The sequence below is a fragment of the Coenobita brevimanus genome, chromosome 101 (genome assembly GCF_032717465.1).
Source record: "Coenobita brevimanus isolate Jiangsu-jjx chromosome 101, ASM3271746v2, whole genome shotgun sequence".
Lineage (NCBI taxonomy): Eukaryota > Metazoa > Arthropoda > Malacostraca > Decapoda > Coenobitidae > Coenobita > Coenobita brevimanus.
The window spans coordinates 10,204,480-10,230,754 of NC_137054.1; the positions used below are offsets into that span (position 1 = coordinate 10,204,480).

General features: G+C 45.7%; 1 protein-coding gene across 3 annotated transcripts in view; it reads right to left on the minus strand.

The window, feature by feature from the left end:
- Positions 1–26,275, minus strand: part of Rim (Rab3 interacting molecule) — a 180,041-nt gene that overhangs the window by 31,200 nt on the left and 122,566 nt on the right. For all 3 annotated transcript variants that reach the window (XM_080284281.1, XM_080284282.1, XM_080284280.1), the window contains exons 11-14: positions 14,233–14,408; positions 10,520–10,798; positions 10,268–10,397; positions 348–472 (exon numbers count right to left, since the gene is read on the minus strand). In XM_080284281.1, coding sequence (XP_080140407.1) covers positions 348–472; positions 10,268–10,397; positions 10,520–10,798; positions 14,233–14,408 — 710 coding nt within the window. The remainder of the gene's footprint in view (positions 1–347; positions 473–10,267; positions 10,398–10,519; positions 10,799–14,232; positions 14,409–26,275) is intronic.

A 26,275-nucleotide genomic window follows, 5' to 3' on the forward strand; every position in this document is an offset into this window, starting at 1 on the left:
GGCTCTCACTACATATCACAATGTCGTCCGCAAACATCATTGTCCACGGAGGCTCCTGTCTAATCTCATCTGTCAATCTGTCCATCACCATTGCAAACAAGAAGAGGCTCAAAGCCGATCCTTGATGCAATCCCACCTCCACCTTGAAACCCTCAGTCATTCCTACTGCACATCTCACTGCTGTTACACTATCGTCGTACATGTCCATCACCACCCTCACGTACTTCTCTGCCACTCCTGACTTTCCCATACAGTACCACAGCTCCTCTCTCGGTACCCTATCATAAGCCTTCTCCAAGTCTATAAACACACAATGCAACTCCTTCTGGCCTTTCTACGTGACTCACCTATCGTAAATATGGGGCTCTGAGTCGGAGAAGCCGGAGTGGATGTGCGGGGGACGCGGTTGTTCACGTACGGGTCGCTGCTGCATCCGAAGCTTTATCAGTTGCCTCGCACGCTCCTCCAAGTCCTGCGAAATTGGAAGAGTTAGTAGGGGTGAGGTGGTGAGTGGTAGAGAGTGGGTGGAGTGAGGGAGTGTGTGGAGGTGAGTGAGAGAGCGTGTTGATGGAGAGGTGAGGGAGGCAGGGTAGTTGGTGTGTGTGAGAGAGGATGTGTGGAGAGGTGACTGAGGGAGAGGATATTTGAGGACAGTCAGTGAGAGTAGGTGAAGTGAATGAGGAAGAGTTGGTGGAGAGGTGAAGGAGAGTGAGTGGAGAGGTGAGTGAGGATGGAGGTGTGTGTGGGAGTGAGTGGAGAGGTAGTGAGGAAAGGAGAATGGGTAGAGAGGTGAGTGAGGAAGGGGGAGCGGGTGGAGAGACGAGCGAGGGGGAGTTGATGGAGAGATGAGTAAGGAAGGGAGAATGGGGGGAGGGATGAGGGATGAGTGAGGAAAATCGGGTGGAAGGTTGTACAGGCAGTGATTGGAGGGACGTGTGGGTGAATGGAGGGAGGGAAGGGAGAAATTGAGAGTGCAAGGATGTGTGTGTGTGTGTGTGTGTGTGTGTGTGTGTGTGTGTGTATGAGTAGATAGGGAAGAAGACTTAGAATTAAAGCCTATTGACCATACGAGAATCAAACTTCATTTACCCTTCAGTACGACTACTTTTTACTGCCTTTGTAAGTAACGAGTGTGATCCCGTGTGTGTGTGTGTGTGTGTGTGTGTGTGTGTGTGTGTGTGTGTGTGTGTGTGTGTGTGTGTCTATGTCTGTGTCTGTGTGTTGTCTTACTGTCTGTTTCTTCGGGCTATAACTTTTCAAGGCCATGACCCAGAAACCTCATTCTTTGTGAGTTGGAAGCTGTTGGCCTTATGTAGGTCAGGTTCGAATAGGAAGGTTCTGGATCACATGTTAAGGTCAAATGTTAAGGTCACTAGTATGAAGAAAATGCTACGTTAGTCGGATGGTTGGTCACCGTCCCGTTTTCACAGTGCTGTATATGATTTACGCACACTAGTTCATTTTCCTCATATGTTTATTTGTAGAGTAAAACGACGCCATTTTTTGCTACCCTCACATGATAATATTCAAACACTGGGGACACACCTCGTAGCCAGGAAGTTCATCCCTTCAGTCTGATAGCGTTCTTTTGATTTTATTTCTGCTACCGCTAGACAGTTTTATTTAATGTAGGTGAGATTTCATGTATTGAAAGATTTAAAAAAGATTCCATATTACCCGCTTCGGTTTTACAGCAATCTCCAAGGTTAAATAGAATCACGTGAAGAGAACAAGAATAATGTGCAAGGGCTTACAATTTTCTTCATTTTTATCATTTCGCATCAGACAAGGCGTTACGTAATAATTTGTTCTTATAATTTGTGTCATGGCTTTGGGGTAAAGTTTAAGGCAAAATAATGTACAGGATCAGTCAGAGATTTGGAAGCACAGGGAAAAGTATAACAAGAGGGTATCCTGTGATGTGCCCTTTCTCCCATGTTTCCAGACTCCTGACATACCCCGTATATATCAAACACTTTAGCCACAACCTACATCCTTAATCGCATGAACCTGTTGACGGCTTGTATATTTTACTCTTGTTACTTTTCGGATGATATCAGTTCAACTTAGAAAAGGCCTCTATAATTGAAAGTGATGAAGGCCATATATATAACTCTTATAGTTCGAAAAGGGGGTGCTGGAGTGGGTCGCCTTCACGTGGTAGTACAGAAATAACTGGGTGGTTCCACTGCCCAGATGTACAAACTTCCCTCATTTCCTTCTCTGTCCCCCCAAAATGAGGATGTTGACTGCAGAAAGGGGGAGAGGACTTTAACCTGCTGTCCACCGGGTTCCCATTTCAGCTGAGCCTGGGACTACACCTACTACGACGACATCTAGTTCGTAAGGATTTCCTAAAATGAATTAACTCATCTGGACATAACAGAAAGAACGCCACCGCATTCAAGGGGTTAATATTCTAGCACTCACTTGATTGGTCTCGGTGGCGTACTCAGTTTTCGTGATGTTGTGGAATATGAATTTTTTTGTATTAGTGAAAATATGATCTTGACTGCGTATAATTCCAAGTATGCGTGGTCCAGAAATATGTTGCTTGGAATTAATGCGATTGTTGCGCTGGCTGGCGATCGGCCTGTGGCTTTTTAAATGCTATTGTTTGCCTCTGTAAATGTTGAGGGTTTTGCCGTATTAGCTGGGGAGGGAATAATGGATTTTTTACAAGTACTCTATCGTTAGCCCCTTCACCCTGAGGGGTCTCTCTCTCTCTCTCTCTCTCTCTCTCTTTATAGTATATATGTATAAATATATTACACATGTATAATAATATATAAACCTGTATGTCTATACTGTATATATATATATATATATATATATATATATATATATATATATATATATATATATATATATATATATATATATATATATTAGAGAGAGAGGGGGGGGAGGTAGGGGGGTGGGGGGGTGGCGCTTCATTTTGGTCTTCTAGGGGAGGAAGAGAGGACTGTGAAAGTTAAAATGTAATAGAGGAAATATTCTGCAGAAGGACGAGGAGAGGGGAGATGGAATCAGAAGTGTTTGTGTGTGTGGGGGAGGGGGTAAAAAGAAAGAGAGAAAAAGGAGCTTGCTTAAGAAAAGAACCAAGAACACTCAAACAAAAGGCGTACAAAAATAATAGGAGGGGAAAAGCGCAGGAATAGTCTGAAGGATTGTGCATGTATTGAAAGGAAAATCGATGACACTTCTGCTGAAATGAAAGATAATTAAAGGACTTGAAAGTAAAGGGCAACTAACAGTGAAGGTAAAGGAGCATTGAAATTGGAAAAGGTGAAGGCTGAAGATAAATGAAGGAGGACGAAATTAGGGAAACTTCAAGAGACGAACAGAAAGGAGAAGAGGAAGCAAGTAAAGGAGGAGAGACATTTGGGTGGAAGAGAGAGAATTTAATGTGAACGAGGAATGGATTGGAATTGGGCGAAGAGAGAGATTTAAAGTGGTATAAAGGTGACGGGAAACGGAGAATAGGGACGAACGTCGGAGAAAACGGAACGAAGGAAGGGGGAACAGGTAAGAAAGACAGGTGACTTGGAATGAAAAAGAAGAAGAAAATGGAAAAGGAAAAATAGGAATAAGATGGAATTGCAATGAAGGTGATAACTTTGGCTTATAAAAGAGGTGAAAGATGAATATTGTGAAGATAAAACGATGGGAAGATGAAGGGAAACAGCGTAGGGAAGGAAGACAAGTAGAGAGGAAGAGGGAGAGAAGAAGAACGGGTAGAGAAAGAGGAGGATAAAGGAGGAGTGAGAAGTAGGGGAAAGGTGGAGAAAGATAAAGATAAAGGAGGGATAGATAGGAGGATGAAGAGACTGCGTATGGAGGAAGGAGAAGAGGAGAGGAAAGGAAAGACAGGAGAGGTGTAGAGAGAAGGAGAGTGGAGGGATAAGAGGAGAGGAGGATTAAGAGAGTGGGCGTAAAGAGGGAAGAGAAGTAGAGAGGAAACTATGAAGAGAGAGAGAGAGGGAAGGTGTTGAAAGAGAGAAGGGGAGGGGAGGAGTAGAGAGAGAGAGAGGGAGGGGGGAGGGCAGGGATACGAGAGGAGAATGAAGAGAATGGCCGTAGAAAGAGAAAGAAGAAACAGAACAGCGGGACAGAGTGGGGAGTGGGGAAAATGAGAGAGGAAGAATAGGAGAGACGGGTGAAGAGAATGGACGTAAAGAGGGAAGAGAAGTAGAGAGGAAAAGAGGGAGGGAGAGAGAGAGGAGAGGTAGAGAGTGAGAGGGGAGGGGTAGAGAGAGAAGGAGAGGGGAGGGGCGGTGAAGGTATCGATTTTACACTGTGTTGAAACAAAGAGGAGACGAGAGGAGATGACCCTGTCTTGTGACATCACTGAGGTCACTACACACACACACACACACACACACACACACACACACACACACACACACACACACACACACACACACACACACACACACACACACACACACACACACACACACACACACACACACTTTAAGTATCACCACCATTTCTGCGCTATTTTTGCCTGCCTAACCATTATGTCACTTGAAGACTTATGGCTGTCACAAATAATCTAACTTAATCCCCCCAAAACACTACCATCTTTTAGTTTTTATTCTTCCTGCCGCCACCCATTTTTAAACTTAGATTATTCGAACTTTAAGGGTAAGATATAGCCTTCATTATCCAAGTTAGTAATAGAGTTTCCAACAAATCCAAATTAAATAATCAGGAAATCCACAGAAATAAACTACATAGGGCACCACCGGGCAAAGCGGTTAATAAATAAAGGCGTCATCGAGCGGAAGGGGCTAATCGATATTGGTGACCATCTGATTCCCGGCTGTCCTTGGCACCGGATACAGCTATGAGCAAAAGTTCGCTGCCAGTCCGCTGACAATATTGTGCCATCCCTTCCATATTCATCATTCCTCCCCATACGACAAATAGTATCCTTCCTTCTCATGCCCTTCTCTTGTGGGCTTCATACTGCCGTCACATAAAATTAGGTCATGCAATGCCTTCCACTGCCACAACCAGCAGAGAAATTGTCCGCCAACTTTTGCTCATGCCTGTACACCCGGGGACAAAAGTTCGCCTCTTCTGTCGCCTCCTCCACTTCTCACTGTCCTCTTCTGGCTTATATTCCTTAGCTGGGATAGGCTTAGTATGTTTAGCTGCTTTAATAGTCACTTTTTCTGCGCCTTAGCTACTAATATTCCTGAGCAGGAAGGGGCTTAGTCTTCTTCTCTGCCTAACATTTCACTTCTTGGTTTAATATTTCCAGGCTGGGAGAGGCTTGTATATTTCCTTTTCATAGATGATGTTTGTTACGATACATTATGAAGAACAGTGACAGACGTGCCCAAAGTGAGAAGTAGAGTCAGTGGCGTATTAGCTCCATTCTTCGTATCCTCAGACGTTTGTGTTCACCTTATGATAGATTTTTCGGGCTGCAGAAGCCGGGCAGCTTTCATCAACCGTTTCACGGCCAGGTATCACCCCGTAGCCAGAATCAAACAAGAAGGACGCCATCGGATTGAAGGAGCTAATACTACACCCTTCACTCATCACTCTGCCTCATTCAGTCCTTAGTCTCTATCCAGCCCTCTTCAGTCCTGACCTCATGACCTCTGCCCTTGACTTTTGACCTCCAGTCTTGACCTCTGATCTCCACCCTTCATCCCTGACCTTCACCCTAGACCCCTGACTTCTGCCCTTGATCTCTGACCTCTGCCCATGATCCCTGACTCTGCTTTTGATCCTGACCTTAGTCCTTGATCCTTGACCTCTGTCCTTGATTCCTGATTTCTACCCATGATGCCTGAGTCTGCACATGACCCTGACCTCTGCCTTTGACCCTTCGACTTGTGCCCTTGACCCCTGACATCAGCCTGTGACCTTTGACTTCTACCCAGGACCCCTGATCTGCTCTTGACTACTCACCCTGCCCTTAATATCTGATCTCTATTCTTAACCTCTAGCATCGACCCCTGACCTCTTTCCATGACCCATGACCTCTGATTGACCAAAGATCTTGACCCAGCACTACAAGTCAAGGCAACTAGCCTACCAAACATTCATCAGACAGCAGGAGTGGGATTCTTAGACGTATTCACGATTGCATCCTTGTCGTAACCTGAACTTCTTTATGCATGATGAACTAAACAGTGGAAGAATCGGCACTCTTCTCTGCTTATTATTCCTGTAGAAAATAGTTACGGTTTTACGATAATTTTTCCTCTTGTAACTTAAGATTTTTTTTTTTTTTTCTGTAGGAAGGACAGGAGACATGGGAAGACTTTGCACCCCCCCATTTCCCCTTCTCCTTCTGCAAAAATAAATCATAGTTACGACTGCGAATTGAACGTAAGTTTGTTTATAAATCTGTAACTCTAACTAGACATACAGAATTGTAAGTCTGTTTGTGTATTTCAAACTAGGCTTATGCAACATCTTAAGTATGCTGGTAATACAACATTGTAAGACTGTTCGTAACTCTTTAATTTTATACAACTACCCTACACGCGCTATTGACGAGGCTTTATGACAGTCTCCACCTAACCTAACTTAAACTAACCTGACCTAACCTAACCTAACCTACACTAACCTATCCTAGCCTAACCTAACCTGTCCACCACGTCACTACATCCAGGTTAGCCCCAGGGACCCGGATTCTAGACTTTTATTGGTGATTAGATTTCGGTGGTTCCATGAGCCCTTTCACTATGGCGATGCACATTTTATTCTTGCTCCCTTCAGACGATTTTATTCAGCGCCGAAGAGAATGATCGAACTGGTGGGGGTCAGATGTCGCTTTCTTTAATCCCACTCCCTGCAAGAGGTCTCCCCTGAACAGAGTAAAATCGTCTGGTGCCAGCTAATATGAACTGAAAATGATGTACTGGAGTTAAAGGGGTTCCGTGTGTGTGTGTGTGTGTGTGTGTGTGTGTGTGTGTGTGTGTGTGTGTGTGTGTGCGTGCGTGTGTGTGTGTGTGTGTGTGTATTTGTGTGTGTGTGTGTGTGTGTGTGTGTGTGTGTGTGTGTAGGTATTTATGTATGTATGTATATATGCGTATGGATGTATGCATGTATGTATATGTATGGATGGATGTATGGATGGATGTGTGTGTGTGTGTGTGTGTGTGTGTGTGTATGTGTGTGTGTGTGTGTGTGTGTGTGTGTGTGTGACAGACAGACACACAGACAGAAGGAAGGCGTATTGTTCGTGTCAGCATTCTTTTAAATCCGACAACGTATGTTTCATTTTATATTATTTTCAGATTATATTTTAGAACACACTTTTCAAACAAGAGAGATTAAAGACATGTAGTATCTTTTAATTACTCCTTCACAACACGAGGTCATCCTAAAGCTTAATAAAGTTGCAGAGATAAAAATACGTGATCGAACTGACAGGTGTTGAAATATAAGTCCGTCAAGGGTACCGTGTTATATATTTGGCCTGCTGTGTTAATGGGTCAGCCTAAATTGAGTTTCAGTCAAGTCAGGTTAAGCTAGGTTAATCTGAGAAGGTTTGCAGCGTGAGACAGATTGAAATTAATCCAAGTCAGGTAAGTTAAATACGGTCGTATAAGCTCTTATCTTGTTCAAGTTGGAATCGTTTGCATGACTCAGTTAACTATAGTCGTTCTATTTTATCAAGGCAGTTTGGGTCGGGCCCTCTGGGACCTCACACTGTTAGCTCTGTTGACACATCGCCGCCGACACACGTGTAATTATATGTGTTCACCTCTCTCTCTCTCTCACTCTCCTATTTTAAGCTAGTAACTTCTTATAAATGAATTTTAAACACTCTGTATAGATGTAATTCAATAAAAAAGCTGTAGTATAGTATACATCTCATAAGACTTGTCAGTGTTGCCTTTGAGACGTTGTCAGGTGGTGACACGAGGGACAGCCCTGCGTGAGTGGGTCATACTCGGTCAGTCTCCCGCCATAGAAGCTATTTAAAAAAAAAAGAAAAAAACGCACCTATAGACTTTTACCTCAGGGGTGGTGTGGAAAAAAAGTCGAAAACAAGAGAAAAAATTAAGAAAATACAATTAGTAGTAGTTAATATATAATATGAGAGAGAGAGAGAGAGAGAGAGAGAGCGCACGTGTGTGGCAACGATGTGGCAACAGAGCTAACAGAGTGAGGTCCCAGAGAGCCCGACCCAAACTGCCTTGATAAAATAGAACGACTGTAATGAATATGACATCCTAAATTACCAAATAAAGCTCGAAAGAAGGGAAGAGATCTAGGACAGAGAGATGAGTACAGAAAATTCTCAGAGCTTTTAGTTATATCCATATTTCAATCAATATCCATTTTCCAAGCCTCTGCCTCCTAGGATCGTATTCTCGCGCGGTTAGTAGGCTTCCATAACAGTTTTTGTATTTGTCTCATTTTGATTGTTGTCTGTGATATACTACAAGGTAATTTTTTGTGTCCAGGTCTGGGCATTGGTATAACAGCTCGTACCCTTTGGCCCAAGAGTCTACTTACCACAAACCTTCACATGTCACCACCTGGGCACTAATATACCCAGCGTCCATACTGAATACATACTATGACTGTCTCATTCAGGACTGGTGCACTGGTACTAGCGGAGGTTTTTTTTCTGAAATGTCGTTGAATCTTGTGGATGATCATTAAGGTCAATTTTAGCAAAATTCAATATGAAAATACTCCCTGTCACAATCAGGCATCGAACTCGCGCCGTTTCAGACAGCAGACGATCTCTCTAGCAACTCGGCCACATAAGAGAGTTAGTATGTTATGCCAAGTAATTCGCTTAGAACAGGTGCCAGAATACGGGCCTTAGTGTGTGGAGGCTCCGAGTGGTGGCGCTGGTGTCTTTGTTTACCTGCTGTGACTGCTCCGGGTGGGGCTGCTGTGGGGAAGCCTGGCTCTATGGGGATGGTTAAGGGGGTGCAAAAGCAGGATACCACTCATATACATATAAAAGCATATAACATAGGTAAATACATCAATAGGTTAATACAGAGCTACATAAAAACCTAGGGAGACACCAATGGATGCATAGGGATAAACATTTATACCTTACTCGGTTAAAGGTTATAGAAAAATATACATGTTTACATTATTATAAAAGTTAGGGACTGTGATATATATGAAAAATTTTAAAGGATATTATAGTAAATAATATGGTATGTACTTTACAATGAATAAAATTACCGTAAGTTTTATGGTGTACTAATGAGAAGCTGAAATATCCTATTTGCTTAAGGGTTTCTAGAGACACAGAAATGCCGGAAATTTTCACATAAAAAAGATTATGCGCTTAAAATATTGAATGCATTGCATAATAATATCAACGCTATTCAAAAACTATATGGATAAAGAAGAGCAGGGGAGGAGAGGATAAAACATTGAGTAAATTATACTTTTCAGCTCTATGTATAAATATAGTAGCAGGAAGTGAGGGAATAAAGAGAGGGCAGACTAAATTATAGATTATATCCACCGATGTATTGAATATAGACATGACTGGAGGGAGGGTGAGAGGGACTGGAGGGGTGACCGCAAGGGAGAGAGAAAGAGAGAGGGGGGAGGAGAAGGAGGAGGGAGGAAGCGGTGTGAAAATTGGAGACAAGGGAGTGGGGTGGGAAAGAGTGGTGAGGGAGAGAAAAGAGAAGGAAAAGGTGGCGAGGGAGGGAATGATGAAGGGAAGGGGATAAGGAAGGTGAGTGGAGACGGAGAAGGTAGTAAGGGAGTGGCGAGGAAGTAGAGAGGGAAAGGGTGGTGAGGGAGGGAGTAGTGAGGGGGAAGGATGGTGAGGGAAAGATTGGTAAGGGTGAGGCAGTGGCAGGGGCGGTGAGTGAGAGGGCGGCCGGGGGAGCACCAGGAGAGGGAGAGGGAGGAGGGGAGGGAGCGTGAACTATATTCTGACACACTTAAAGTTGACCTTGCTAGAGGGGGAGAGAGGCAGCCACAATGGGGTCAGAGGGTGTGTCATGGGGGAAGGGGAGGAGGGAGTGGTCAGAGTGGAGGAGAGGAGGCTTGGTAGGGGATGGAGGAGAGGGGTTGGGGAAGGAAGAAAGAGGCAGGGGAAGGAGAAAGCGGCTGAGGAAGAAGAGAGGTAGGGCTGGCAGTAAAGGAGTGACAGAGGATGTTGACAGGAGGACGGTAGGGATTGGTGAGAAGGAAGGAGAGGTGTGAAGCTCCAAGAGGGGAGAGGTGAGGAGAGGTAAACCAAGCCCCAGGGAAGGAGGGGCGTGGCGGGGCTGGATGGACACAGTGCCCAGGACCCCACCTGCGTGATCTTCTCCCGGGACGACTGCTGCTTGGAGGCGGGGATCTGGGGCAGTTGACGCTTCTTGGGCGACCCTGTGGGCGTGGCCGTTTCGCTGCGTGAGGCCATCCTGCCGCCGCCGTAGCCGGGCCTGTGGGTAGGGGAACATGGTCACTCCAGCATACAGAGGTGGAGGGACGGCTATGACAGAGGGGGAGGGGTGAAAGTGGGAGAGTGCGGGGAGGTAGAGCGTGTGAGAGCGGCGGGAATTACCTGGCCTCGGGAGGGGAGAGGGAGCGACTAGCGGGCTCTGGGGCGCGGCGGGGGGACTTGCTGCGGGAGCGGGACACGTGCAGCGACGGGGAGTCTGTGGGCGCGGCGGAGTGGCTGCGGGCACGCGGCGCGGGCTGCGGCGGCACAGGCAGGTCCTTGGCGCGGTACCGCATGTCGCTGCGGCCCATGATGGTGGCGGGGCGACGGCGGGCGGGTGGAGACGCGTCCCGCCTTGACCGATGCTCATGACTCCCCGCCTGGCGCTCCTCCGGTGGCGGGCTGCAACACACGCTAGTTACTACCCTACCTGCTCTACTACCACAACGCTACTCTACTCACACTACCCTACTGTGCCTCTACCCTGTGTACACTCACCCTGCACACTGCTCTACACTACCAGACTCTACCACACCATTACCCAATAGGAACGATGGGGTGCTTCAGGCCCAGACTGTCGATTCCCAAGTTTTCTTCACTCAGGTTACTTATGAGTGACTTGTCAGAGCGCCCAGACCTTGTTCGGGAGAGCACTGTGTTTGGGGGGAGTGGGAGGGAGGAGGACAATCAACAAAAGCTGCTGGCGGCATATAAGAACGAAACAGTAGGTCGTCGTCATCGAACTTCGTTAGAATGACGTTTAGGGACGTTTTATAACAATGACGTGTTTATCAGTGCTCGGTGTCGGTTCTAACATAGACATGGCTGGGTGTATGCCTGTGGTGAGAAGCTAAGGTTACGTTATCTGCAGGAGGGAAAGCAAGGGGAAGGGGAGGGAACGGGGTTGGGTATGTGCTGTGCGGACACTTAGCAGGAATGAGTGTCGTATTCTAAGTGTCTTTAGAGATTTTGTAACATCTCTTCCTTAGCGATTTATTTCGCATATTACACCTTCACATTCTCTTGTATACTGTTTAAATAATTATAGAAAAGTTTGCATCAACAGTGTAAGAGAGGATACTGAGGTGCACCATGCAAAATAAGTAGCTCAGGGAGAGGTGCTATGAAGTCTCCTATGCCACCTGGAATATAACCCTTACTCTTATCACTACTTTACCTACCTTCTAATTAACACTACTCTATTGTGTGGTGTTCCACTGTACACTACATTAACACTACCCCATTTCACCATATATATATATATATATATATTCACTGTGCAAGATAATTTCCTCTATCCATCATTACTTTATAGTACTGCCACACCACAATGATCGTTAAAAGACTTCATAACATCACTGTACCTCAGTCAACTCTAAACGTGTACTTTACATTACATTGCAAAACTATTCAGTGTTCTCTCTTGTGCAAAAGTTCTCATTAATGAACACTACTTCACCATAAGGCACACTAAAGTTTATACTGGTGTTACACTCGCTACACACCTCTGCCCTACACAACACCAAACTGTTCACACTGTATGAAGGTACAACTGTGGCTGTTTCTGTGCGACCTTGAAACTAACCCCTTATAAAAACACCCACATCCACATAATAGCCTACACACATCTGCACTACCTTACTGACAACACTGCACACACGCGCACTAGATTACCCTGTATTTTACATCGACTAATCTTTATTACACACGCTTACACTCCAATAAAAACATACACGAGCTTTTTCTACCCCACACCAGGTTACACAACACCACACACAACCACTACACTTGGCCATGAGCAACACACTATGCTAATCAGAGTTTAATCTATTTTTATATCGTTATTCTAAATTTACAGTGCGGTACCTATGTAACAATTATGTAACGACAAACGATTGCATTATGTTACACTTGCTCTACACACTACAGCATCTACAGTACTCTACTCTGCGCTATTCACTACACGACCTACACTGTACTCTGCACTGTACACCACTTGCTTTGTGCTCTGCACTGTACCACCTGCCTTATTAAACACTGCACAACCCATTCTATACTCTGCACAACACATTACATCACCTACGATGCTCAGGAGTCTGCAGTACACATTACACTTCCTGCACTGTACTTTTCACTGCATACTACACCAACACTGTACAGTACTTTGCACTACATACTGCACCACCTCTGCACTACACAACTTACTTTGCACTACTCTGTACTACTCTGCACTGGTACCTCCTCTGCACTACACATTACTCCTCCTCTGCACTACACACCTTCACCTCCTCTGCACTACACACTACACCACCTCCTCTGCACTACACACTACACCACCTCCTCTGCACTACACACTACACCACCTCCTCTGCACTACACACTACACCACCTCCTCTGCACTACACACTACACCACCTCCTCTACACTACACACTACACCACCTCCTCTGCACTACACACTACACCACCTCCTCTACACCTCACACTACACCACCTCCTGTGGACTACAAACTACAGCATTACATCCTCTGCCGAACTGCACATCTCAAGACAGCCCTACTCTACACAACACAGCACAACACTAAGTAAGGGGACCCCGGGGGGCACAAATACCTACGAGGATAACCGTCTGCCCATAACACACAACACCTCAATTAATCTTGCATTTATAACACAAGAAACACGAGTCACCACCATCAAACACTTTATATCACAAGAGGCACCACCATCTGACACTTCATACCGGAAGAGACACCACCATCTGACACTTTATACCAGAAGAGACAACACCATCTGACACTTTATACCAGAAGAGGCACCACCATCTGACACTTTATACCAGAAGAGACACCTCGTCATTCCAGAAGAGGCACCACCATTTAACAGTTTACAACACAAGAGGCACAACCATCTAATCTACTATGTACAACACAACCCTCTGGACCACAACCTAATTACAGTACATCACAACTCACCACCAACCACTATACGCTGCACAACACATCACAGGCAAAGGTAAGGATGCAGTTATCTACCTACCTCCTTCTATCCGGCTATTTCATTATCAGTCTCATGCTGCAACTGTCACTAACCCTTTTACTCATCACCACAACACAGTACTCAGTCTCATCACTGTAAATACCCCGTCAGTACAGTAAACGTCACCACCATTAAGTTTATTAGTGCACCACAGGCCACCACTGCTGTGCACTATACGGTATAAGTACAACACAATACCCTACACAGCTTAACATAACCCTACACTTCATCGCTGTCTTCACCTACACACAAACCATATCAACAACCCAACACTTTAATACAGGCATGGTATGGGTGCAGTGGTCTCAAATACACACCAATACATCTACCACATCAGACCTATATGTACACCATTAATTTTGCCAACACCAGGTCTATATACACACCAATATTCTACCAAAAACAGGCCTATATGCTTACTAATAATTCTACAAACACCAGCCTGTATGCACACCAATATTTCCACCAACACCAGCCCTTTATGTACATTAATAATTCTGCCAACACCAGGCCTGTACAGTATGCACACCAATACATCCACCATCACCAGGTTTATATATTTCTGTCGACACCAGGCCTATATACACATAACTTCCTATCAGTACCAAGCCTATGTACACACCAATGTTAGCCTACCAACACCAAGCTTATACACACACCAACAGTGCCGACATCAGGCCTCTAACACCCCCTAGGTACACAGCCGCGAGCCACACACCACACAGTCCACTACAGCACTACCCACGACACCCACAAGCAGGGTAGGGATGCATCAGTCTCCAGCACCCATGTACCCACCTTGACGAGGACCCGACGCTGCTAACGGAGGCGCCATCGGTCCGCCGCTCCCGATGAGACCCGTCCTCCACGTCCAGGTCGCTCATGTCGGACTCGCTGAGGCGTGACGTGGTGGAGGGCGGGGACAGACGGTCGTTGGTGGACCCTGACTCGTTGTCCATGTACATACCCCGCCGCTGGAAGGTGCAGGGGTAGGAATTAGACTCAAGAACCGTGCCAGAATAAGTGGAAGGTACAAGGGGAAGAGTTAAACACTATTACCGTATTGCGATAAGGTCGAATACGGAGTTTTATAAAGCTCTCAGATTGACGATATTGAGGTGGATGGTTCATGCAGATTGGGCACTGGGAATAATACAGAAGGTGCAACAGAAGGCATTAACTGAGAAAGATGAAGCTAATCTGAGAGTAATACCACTGGAACCAATTTGATGTTTCATATATTGTGTTTCTTGTAAATTTTAAACTAAATTGGCCTTAATACAGCATGAGCATTTTTATGAAGTAAATATGTGTATACTTTCTTAAAAGGTTATCAGATGCTTGAATATTTGTGGAAGAGAGCGTGTCACTACTATATTCGTATCAACTATTGTTCACTCACAGTCACACCCCTTCACAAAGAATATTTCCCTAGATAAAATGACACATTAGGAGGTGTAAATCTTTTCCAACCAGTGTAGTTCTCATCACACCTCTGTATGTGATGATGCTTGTAATCCTTGCAGTGTAGCACGTATGGCCTCTAATCATGCCATCATGATGTTGTGACGCCAAACTCATCTGAACGTGAACCCGGTTCACTAAAGGCAGAAGGTGCCTTGCTCCCTTTCTCATACAGGCCACTTTCCTCCTTTCAGGGGATAAAGAGAGGACTGAGGGACGTGTGTATAACCATACAAAGGAGCCGTCTGGTTATATCAGTGCCACCAAGTGAAGGCGTCCCTTTCCAACACCTAATGAAGCTGTACAGTGCACAAGTTTTCGTAATTCAAGTTTTATCTTTATGTTAATTTACAGCCTTGATATTGATTCCCTCACAATGATGTTGCTGTGTATATTTTATTTTTGCAGCTGCTGGACGATGTGATTCAGCTCGAAAGAACACCCCAGTAGTGAAGGGGTCATGGAAGGCTGTATCCAACCCTTCTATTTCCAAGTTTTTCCTGGGCTGAATATAATCGTCTGAGGATAGCAAACATAAACTGTTAAAATTTCGTCATACTATAGTGAAGTGGTTGTTTCAGACTTCGAAAGGGATAAAAGCAGTATAGGAAAAACCGAAGGGGATCAAAGTGAAAGCAGGATAGAAAGATGGCAGTGGAAAGAGAAATGGAAAATAAAAAGGAGAAAGGGGGGATGGGCGGTAGAGAGCAGTTTACATTCAGATTCCAATGACTCACTCTGGGCTGAAGAAAATCGTCTGAATTCAGCTTGAGTAACACTAAAACTGTCTCGACCACGAAAGGGTTAACGGTACAAACATTAACACTCGGCTACCATGACTAACAGCAAAATAAAATCATCCTTCTTCAGCCGGATTACAGTATTACCCATGTCCCTGCCGTGAAAGGAGTAACAGGAGAGAGCAGAAAGATAGAGCGTAAAGGGCAGAGAGAGAGAGAGAGAGAGAGAGAGAGAGAGAGAGAGAGATGGCAGGAGTGACGTCACTGGTCAGAATAAGCTCGAGGGGGAGGGAGCTAATATGGAGGCGGAGGAGGAGGGAGAAGAAGAAGAAGAAGAAAAATGCCAAGAATGGTTAACATAAAAAATTGAATTAGAAATAGTAGAAGAATGGGAGTGACAGAGTGTAAGATCGAAGAGGGGGGGGAAGCAAAACAGAAGTCGAGTACCATAATAATAATAATAATAATAATAATAAAAGAGATGTAGAAAAGCACAAAAAAACAGTAAGGAAAGACAGAATGCAAGTTGACAGAGGAATAAGAGGATTGAGAAAATAAAAGGAGTAACGAAGAAATAGAGAGGTTGGAGGTGAGGAGGGGGACTGGAAGGAAAAACTGATTAGAAGAAGGGTAGAAAAGAGGATGCGAGAGAGAGAGAGAGAGAGAATATATGGAGTGACTGAAATAAGAAAGGCTTACAGTAGATGAAAGAGAAAAGAGATAGAAGGAGTAAAAGGAAAAGAACTGGAGTGAAAAGATGACTAACGAAAAGAAGAAAGTAAAGATAAAGAATGCAAAAGAGGGAAAAGTGGGAGAGATTAAGAGGGGAGAGACCAAAAGAAAAAGAAAGAGAGGAAGAGAAGAGAATGGAGGAAAAGTGGAAGAGATTGAGGGGGGGTGGCAGAGGGAAAAAGAAGAAAAAGGCGACAGGTGCTGAAAAGGGAGGAAAGAAAGAGTGGAAAGGGAAGAGGGAGTAGAAAAACAGGAGGGAGGGAGGAAGAGAAGGGAGAAAGGAGAGGGAGGGAAGAGGAGGGAGAGAAGAGAGTAATACTGGAAGCTTGCCAACTTATCCCTTGAAATCCCCCCTCTCCTTCCCCCCTCCTCTTCCCCTTCTCTTTTCCCTCCCCTTTATTCCCCTTCCCAAGACCTTCTTCCCATTCCTCCCCCCTTGTTCCAATCATCCTTCCTTCCTTCTTTCTCCTCTTTACCGTCTCTTTCCTTTCTTTCCCTTTTACTCCCCTTCCCAAAACTTCCTCCAGTTACTTTTTCTCCTTTCCTATCCTCAGCCTTCCTTCTCGTCTTATACTTTGTTCATGTTCGTTCCCCTCATCTCTCCTATTCTCTTCTTCTTCTCACCTCCCTTCTCCTCCCCTCAGCTCCTCTCTCTTCTCATCTCATCTTAATTTCCTTCCTCTCTCCCTCCATTTCTTTTTCTCCTCCTCCTTCCATTTTCATCCTTTGCGCTTTTTTTTGTCTCCTTTTCTTTCCTTCTTCGATGATCTTAAACATTCCTTCCTTTCTCTCTCTCTCTCTCTCTCTCTCTCTCTCTCTCGACTTCTCAAACATCCCGCCTCTCCCCTGTCGCCTCCTCTCCCTTCTCTCTCATTCCCATTTCCCCTTCCTCCTTCCCTTGTCTTCCTTTTTCACATTCCCTTATTTCCCTCTCGTCCCCCCTTCCTCTCTCCTTCGCTGTTCCTGCATCTTTCCCCCTCTCCTCCCCTGTTCCCTTCCCCCTTCCCTTCTCACTTCCTTTTTTTTTTTCCTGTTCTCTTTCTCTTCTCCCACTTCATCTTGTCCTCTCTTTTTCTTTTTCCCTTCCCTCCTGTTTACCCCTTGCCTTCTCCTTCTCCTCCTTCTCCTCATAATAGCTCCCTCTCCCCCTCCCTTCCCCTCCCCTCTAATCCCCCTTCCCCTCGTAACCCTACTTCTCTCCCAGGCGGCCTTCAATACTCCACCCCCTCTCGCTTCTTCTGGCCTCACTCCCTCTCACCCTGCTCCCTTCCTCTCACTCCACTCCCTCCTTCGCACCCCACTCTCTCCTTCTCACTCCACTCCCACTTACCTCACTTCCTTCCTATCACCGCACTCCCTTTCATCATCTCTCTACTCCCTCTCTCACTCCACTCCCTCCCACTTTATCTTACTCACTCACCCTGTTCTGTACCTTTATTTGCCACAACGTCTTCTATGTATCATCAACTATAACATCCTTTCTGTATCATTAAATAATATACCCCAATATCCTCTTTTTATGCATAACCAATCTCCCACATCATCCTTGCCGTATTCTCAGCTTATATCCACAACATCGTATCTGTGCCCTTAGCTTTGACATCCTTTCAGTACATCATTCTGTGCCACAACATCCTGCATCCTCCTGAATCACAAATGCTTTTACGTGTTCTAATTAATTATGCTACATCTTTTCTGTATCCTGACGATTCTTCCTTTATCCTTAGCTTTGACATTCCTTTTTGTATATCCTCCTTTGGCACAACATTCACTTTGTATCTTTCTGTATCATAGTTTTTTTTTGCTGTATCCAAATTAAATATGCTACATGTTTTCTGTATCCTCCACTTGCCTGCCCCCAAATCGTGTCTGTCCCCTCCCCCTCTTGACATTTCTAACTAGCCCCCCCCCCTCCACTCAAGACCATCTGCCCTGGAGCTTCCCTCATTGAACCCTACACTCTTACTTGAACCCTGCCTTCATTCTTGAACCTTGTCCTCCCTTGAACCATGATCTCGTACTTGAACCCTTTCCTCTTAATTTGAACCCTACCCTCATACTTGAACTCTATCCTCATGCTTGAACCCTACCGTTATAATTGAACACTATGCACCCACCCCATTATGAACCCTATGAACCCTGTCCTCTTACTTGAACACTATCTTGTTACTTGAACCCTACCCTCATACTTAAACTCTACCCTCTTACTTGAACTCTACCCTTACCCTCTTACTTGAACCCTACCCTCATACTTAAACCCTACCCTCTTGCTTGAACCCCACCCTCATACTTGAACCCAATGCTCATACTTGAACCTCACGAACCATTCAGTCTACGACCTCCACACTCCAGGTTTCAAGTACCTTTCCAGCCTACAGTAGAATCTAACCCCAGAACCTCCTCCATAGAACTAGAACCTCGCCACAGAACCTGACCCAAGAATCACCCCACAGAACCTACTGTGTCTCTTTCCCACAGAATTTAGGCCTGGAATCTCCCCATAGAACCTTAATCTAGAACCTCCCAGTATAATAACGAACCAGGTTTGAAGCAAAGTTGCTAAGAAATATAAGGAAGACACCAAATTAAAAGGTGTTTGGAAGGAGGAAGAGGAAGAGGAGGAGGAAGAGGAGGACTAAAAATACGAGAAACACTGCGATTTCTAAAACCAGTGATCTGCAAGAGATACATATTAATCCTGAGAACTGGTTAAGATCCTTAATAAATACGTAGCCCCTGGACCCTGCTAGTGTGTGGGATTCCTTTTGACTTTATAAATCGACCCTTTCATGAGTAAGACAACTCTAGTATGCTAATCCAGCTCACGGTACACGAATTATGGCGAGAGTGAGTCCTAGGGAGAGTGTTAGGATCCCTGATAAATACTGAACCCCCCCCCCTCCCCTGGATCCCTGCCAGTGTGTGATATTCCTTCCGGCAGAGTGAGTCCTTTAGCGCCCCCTCGGTGTGTCGCGGTTCTCAGATAAGGTGATCCGCCACGCTTCGCAAATAATGTCTTGTGTCGCCTCCCTCATCCCCTGCCTCCCTCCCTGCCTCACCCTGCCTGTCTCACCCTACGTGTACATCTCACCCTAGTTGCATATTTTTTAATCTCCTTCACCCTGCTATAACCCATCTGCCTGTGTATCCGGATCACCCTACCTGCCTCACCCTCACGCCCTCACCTACATGGCTTCGTCACCCTACCTGCTTCGCTCTGCCATAATTTCCCTGCTTCCACTCTCACTCTCCCTACCTCATTCTACCTCCCCAACCTATAAACCTGCTTCACCCTGCCTCTCCCACACTCTGCCTGCCTCTTCGTGACCCTGCCTGCCTGCGTGCTTGCTTACCCTGTCTGTCTTTATAATCTCTCTGAGCTGTTCAACCGGTTCTCTCTCTCTCTCTCTCTCTCTCTCTCTCTCTCGCCTTCACTTTCTAATTTTTCCACATAGGGTAAATGAAAGAGGAGGCTGGGATGAGAGGCGTGAGGATTAAAGTGAAGTAGACAGGGTGTAAGGCAGGAAGGCAGAGTCAGGAAGATGAAGCACAGGCAAGTTTAGGTAGGTAGGTAGGTAGCGGCAAATGGAGTGTATGCAGGTTTAGTTAAGTAGGTAGGTAGGCAGGTGGGTAGGTAGGTAGGAACAGATTGTTGTAGTTAAAGACAAGCTGAGTTAAGGAGGTAGGTTAGTATGTGGGAGAATGAGTCACGATGATGATGATGATGATGATGATGATGATGATAATGATGACAGACGATTATATGTAGCTTGTGGGAGACTTCTTGTGATGAAAGTGTTACAAGACGATGATATGATGTGATGATAGATAATTATTGAAAACTGAATTAAAGGGATAAAATTCGGTATTCCTTATGCTGGTGAATTGGTTTGATTGGGTGACGTGGTGATGATATGGTGGTGAAGATGTGTGTCATGGCGGTGTGACTGCTGTGTGAATTGCCGTAGTGAGGCAGTTGCGAAAATCGTGATACTGTTAAGTGTAATGATGGCGTTAAGGTTATAGAAGTAGTAACAGTAGTAGTAGTAGGAGCTGCATGTGAGGTGGCGTAGTCATGGCAGTAGTTATAATAATTTTGTTGTTTTGTAGTAGTAAAGATGGTCTAGTTACATACAGGTACGATGTGCCCAAGTAAAATGAAAAATACCTCGTCGTAGGGAAGAGGAATATAGTCATTTAGGGTTGGGTAATGTTATGAAGGCAGCGAATGAGGGTAGTAAGGGCTGCCAGTGAGGAATATGAAAATGTAAGTGACAAATGGTAAGAACTGATGAAACGAAGATGTCACGAGGGCATGTACAGTATCTCTTATATTCAGGACAGTTTTGGTCTGCAGTATTGTGAGGGCTGATGACTGGTGAAGGCCGTAGTGCGGAGTATGAGGACAAAAGTGATATATAATAAGAATCGGTAAAACTATTGTGTAAGAAGGGCTAGTGACTATTTTAAGGGCAGTTAGACCTCGTCTGTGATGAGAGGGCTGTGGGTGAGTACTGTGAATGAGGATTATGGATGAGGGCTGTGGGTGAGTACTGTGAATGAGAGTTGCGAATGAGGGCTGTGGCTGAATACTGTGAATGAGGATTGTGGATGAGGGCTGTGGGTGAGGACTGTGGGTGAAGGCTGTGAGTGAGGGCTGGTGAGGGGTAAGGAGTGTGAGTGGGGGCTGTGAGTGAGATCTGTGAGTAAGGGCTGAGGGCTGTGGATAAGGGTTAAGGGTTGTGAGTGAGGGCTGAGGGCGGGGCTGCGGAGACCAACCCTCGGCCAGTGTCGAGGCTGGAGTGGAGGATCAATGCTAGAGTCTCCAAGTGCAGGTGTACCGCCCCCCCTCCCTCCCTCCCTCACCCATCTCTCCCTCCCCGCTCCTCTTCTCTTCATCCTCTCTCTCTCTCCATTCCCCCTCTACCCCAATATCTCTCTGTCTCTCTTCCTTCTTCTCCTCTCCATCCTTATCCCTTTTTCTTCTTTCCATCTCTCCATATCCTCCTCTGTGCAACTGACCGTCACCACCCTTTTTTCCATCTTCACATCATCATATTCTCTTCATCCCCACTCCTTTCCTCCCCCTCCTCTTCTATCTAACTCGCCCTCACCCATTTTCTCCATCCCCTCAGTCTTCTCTCTACCTCCATCTCTTCCTTACCCTCACCTCTAACCCCTTATACTTGCCATTCTTTTCATCCTTACCCCTTTTCTCCATCTCCCACCTTTTCCCTCCACTTCCTCTCTCCATTCTCACTTCTCTCACCTCTCTCCCACCCCTATCTTCTCTCCATTCCTCTCTTTCCCTCTATCTCTGCCCCTTCTCTCCATCCCTCCTTACCTGCTCCCATCTCCTCCAAACTCGTTCTCTCCATCACTGACTATCTCTCTTTCTCTTCTGTCTATTCTCTTTCTCTCCATCCACACCTTTTCTGTCTATAACTCACTTCCTCTCTTCACCATCTTCTCTTGCCCCCCCATCCCTGCCTCTTATCTTTACCGAAGTAGGCTACTTCTCTCCTTCTATCAGTCCTTCCATCGCTTCTCTTCACCCTCTCATTTCCTCTCCACTCTCACGCCACTTCTGTCCATCTTACCCCTACTCCATATCTCAATCTCCTTTTCAGTCTCTCCACTCCTGCTCAGTCTCTCTCCTTCTTATCTCCATCTCTCCACTTGTCTCTTCATCTTTATCTCCCTCTTGTCCCTTCACGTCGTGTTTAATTCTCCCACTTCTTTCATCCATCAACTTATTTATCATTCCCGTCCACTCAGTCCGCACTCCTTCATTCCCTACACCCTTCCTTTCCCCCTCCCTTTTCCCTCCTCTTCCTCCTCGTCTTTCCTTTCCTTCTCTTTCTGTGTTAACCCCGTACTGTTCACCTGTTGTGGTTTCATATATTTCTTTCATCCCATTTCTTCATGTTTTCTCCCATCCTGTGGCATACTGCCAGTGTTTCTCGTTTTGCCTTTTCCAACTTAACTCTGATTTCACGTCACTCCCATCCGTCTTTTCTCTTTCCCATACCCTTTCGTATCCTTCACTGCCTTTTTCGCCTCACTTATTTTATCTCTATGTTTTTGGCTTTTCATCTTTCCGTTCGTGTTTCATCTTTCTTTCTTCTGTCTTTTCCTCATTCCCTCTTGCTTATTTCCATCGCTTTTGCCACTTTTGCTTTCTCTCTTCTTTCTCACATTACTTTTCGTCCTTGTTTTATCCCCCTCCATTCTCTCCAACTCGCCATTACCCATTATCTCCCTTATCTTCTTTACACCACCAGCTTTTTCCTTCACCTCCAAAGCTCTTCCCCACCCCTCAGTTTCCTCTTCATCCCCTTCATTTCCCTCATTCATCTCCCTCCCTTTTTTGCTCCTGTTTCATTCACTCCCTGTTTTCCTGTTACCTCCATCACTGCCCACCTGTCTTACTTGCTCCCTGCTTACCTGCCTAATTACCTGTCTGCTTCCCTCATTTCTCCTTGCCGCCTTCATCCCTTCCTGCCCCCTTAATCCCACCCTGCCTTCCTCATTCCTCCCTGCCTCTTTCATTTCTCTCTGCCTCCCTCATTTCTCCCTGCCTCCCTCATTTCTCCCTTCATCATTCATCTCTCCCTGTCCCCCTAATCCCTCCCTGCTTCCATTTTTTCTCCCTGCCTCCCTCGTCCCTCCCTCCTTCCTCACCCCTGCAAGACGTCCTTATTTCTCCTTACTTCGCCTCTGTCTAACTCCCTTACTTCTCCCTTCCTCCTTCATATCTGCTTGCCTCTCTTATATCTCCCTGTCTCCCTCAGTATTCCTTGCCTCCCTCACTGCCTTCATGTTTCCCTCATCCCATATCTGCTTCCTTCACCTCCCTCCAACCCTCATTTCTGCCTACTTCGTCCCCTATTTTCCACTGACACCCTTCATTTTTCCATTCCTCGCTCATCCCTGCATGCTCTCCTCATCCTTTTCTGCCATTCTCATTTCCCCCTGCCTCTCTCATCCCCTCCCTATGCCCCGAATAAGCTACCTGGCTTCATTACTCTGCCGCTGTTCTCATTCCCCGCCTGCTTCCCTTATTTTTGCCTGCCTTCATCACATCCTGTCTGCCTCCCTCACTCACTCGTGCCTCCCTCCTCTACTTCCCTTTCTCTCCACTTACTTTCTGCTTCCTGCCTGTTTCCCACGCTCCCTGCCTGGCTTTATCTCTCCCTTCCTGCCATCCTCATGTTTGGTCTGCCTGCCTCATCCTCTCTTTCCTTACGCTGTTTTCCTCCCTGGTTGCCAATTTTGTCTTTTTCTGTTCAGCCTGCCTCCCATTCTCCCTGCTAGCCTACCTACTAGTATGCCTTCCTGTTTTCCCGTCTCCCTCTCTCCCTTTCTGCCTGCCTGCCTATCTGTCTGCCTTATACAATAGCCTGATATGTAATGGAGGTCCTAGGTTGTGAGGGGTCCGACTTCAGCTTTCGGTGTCGGTAACTATGACACTGATATTTCCTTTTTGAGCCCGGGCAGAAAAAGACAGAATATCCTTCTAGCACTTTGTCATCTTATCCATTTTTCTACTCTCATTAGTGTCTCATTTTCCTCTTCCTCTTCATTTCTGTCACCCCCTCCTTTGGCCTCTTTATTGTGGGTCTACCTCTCCCCCCAGCCAGCAGCCGGCGCCGCCGAGCAATAACATAAACATTGCCGACCATAGAAAACTTATTTGAGCTTTCAGGGGTAACTGTACCATGTCTGAAATACCGTATATTTTGTCGCACCCTATCTTCTAGCAAATTCCATGAATTATATGTTCTTCATGCCTTTCCCTATACTCACAAGTCTTTCTTTAGGTTCCCTCGCTCTTTCCGTTTTGCTCATACACTTCTTTCTTATCCCTTACACTCTTCCACTTGTTCTTGCTAGTCATCTTTCCTCATTCTCCTCATTAGTCTCTCTCTCATTCCCTTTCCAGTCCTGCTTCCAGTCCCTAACCATCTTTACCCCAGAATTCCTTTTCCTTTCCATAGACATTCAGCCATCAGATGCCCCTCGGCCTGTCCAAATCAGTTATTATCCCGTTTTTCCACTTTTCTCCTTTCTTCACACATCCTTCATATCCTTCCTCCTCACCTCTCCATTCTTTTCGCTTCCATCTCTCATTCCTCATCATTTCTTCACTCCTCCCCTCATTCCACCTCGTCCCCTCTCTCTCTCTCTCTCTCTCTCTCTCTCTCTCTCTCTCTCTCTCTCTCTCTCTCACTCACACACACACACACACACACACACACACACACACACACACACACACACACACACACACACACACACACACACACACACACACACACACACACACACTTCTGCTCTCTAGGAAAGATTCTTCAAGTTTCAAAAAAAAAAATATCAGTCATGTTATTTTACCCTTTGAGTTAGTGGTAGTACAGTAGTTATGGTGACAGCTGTTCCTGATTCTGGTAGAAGAGGGTTGTGGTTGTGGTAGGAAATAGTTATAGTGGTGGAAAGGGCAGTTGTAGTTGGGTGAGTGGTAGGCAGTAGTTGGGTGAGTGGTAGGCAGTAGTTGGATGAGTGGTAGGCAGTAGTTGGATGAGTGGTAGGCAGTAGTTGGATGAGTGGTAGGCAGTAGTCGGATGGGTGGTAGACAGTAGTTGGCAGTGGTATATGCGGTTCGTTATTGCCTGACAAAAGAAAGTCACTCCCAGAAGTTGAGCACCAAGTCACGATTGCGCAGAATTCGTTGAGCCTCATTTATTAGGTGGGATTGAGTTTCCTTGGTTACTAGTCAAATTTACTCTTCAATCTGACAACACTTAGTCATTACCCGAGCTGAAAGGGGCCAGGGATCTTCGTCTGGTCAGAAAGAAGTGCTGTGGTACCGGGACTTGTGGGAGATGGATGGAAGAAAGTATTAATATGGCAAGGATAGCAGAACCTGTTGTGGGTTGCATGGAGGGTAATGCTTGAGGGTGGAGTAGGGGCTGTGGTAGGAATGGTAGTGCCCTAGGATGTGGTTGGGGTTCTGGTTGCAATGATAGTATTGAAGGTTGTGGTAGTAGTTGTGGTAGGAATAGTAGTGCTTGATGTAGTAGGAATTGTGGTAGGAATGGTAGTGCTTGAGGACGCAGTAGGAGTTGTGGCAGGAATGGTAGTGCTCTAGGATGTGGTTGGGGTTCTGGTTGAAACAATAGTGCTGGAGGTTGTGGTAGGAATGATAGTGTTCAAGGGTGTAGTACGAGTTGTGGTAGGATTGGTAGTGCTTGCGAGTGTGGTAGGAGCTGTGATAGAAATGGTAGTGCTTGAGGGTGTGGTAGGAGTTGTGGTAGGAATGGTAGTGCTCGAGGGTGTGGTAGGAGTTGTGGTAGGGTGTTGTGAGGCTGGCGGTACTAGAAATGGTGATGGGTAGTTAAGGAGAAGGTAGTGGTAGCTGTGGTTGACATTTATGGCACTAGTGATATGATGAACTGAAGGGGGTGGCAGGTTGCTAGTGGTGATGCTTGGTGTTCGTGGAGATGTTGGCAGTGGTGATGTTGGCAGTTGTGTTAATGTTGGTGGTAGTCATCTTGGTGGTAGAGGAATGTTGGTGTTAGTGATGATCCCGGTGCTGGTGGTATGTTGGTGATGGTAATGGTGGTAGTGGTGGTGTTGATAATAATGCAACTGATTGTGGTGATGATGTTGGTAATGGTGATGTTGATAATGACGGAAATGTTTATAGTAGTAGATAGATGTTGATGGTGTTGTTGTTGATATAGATGTGGAATGTAGTGGTGTTGAAGTTAGCGGAGATGGTGGAGGTGATGGTGTTGTCATATAATGGTGCTGTTGGCAGTGCTGTTGATACTAGTGGATGCTGGTACGGGTGTTGATATTGGCATTGATGGGTAAAAAAAGATGCTAGTAATGAAAGATTGATG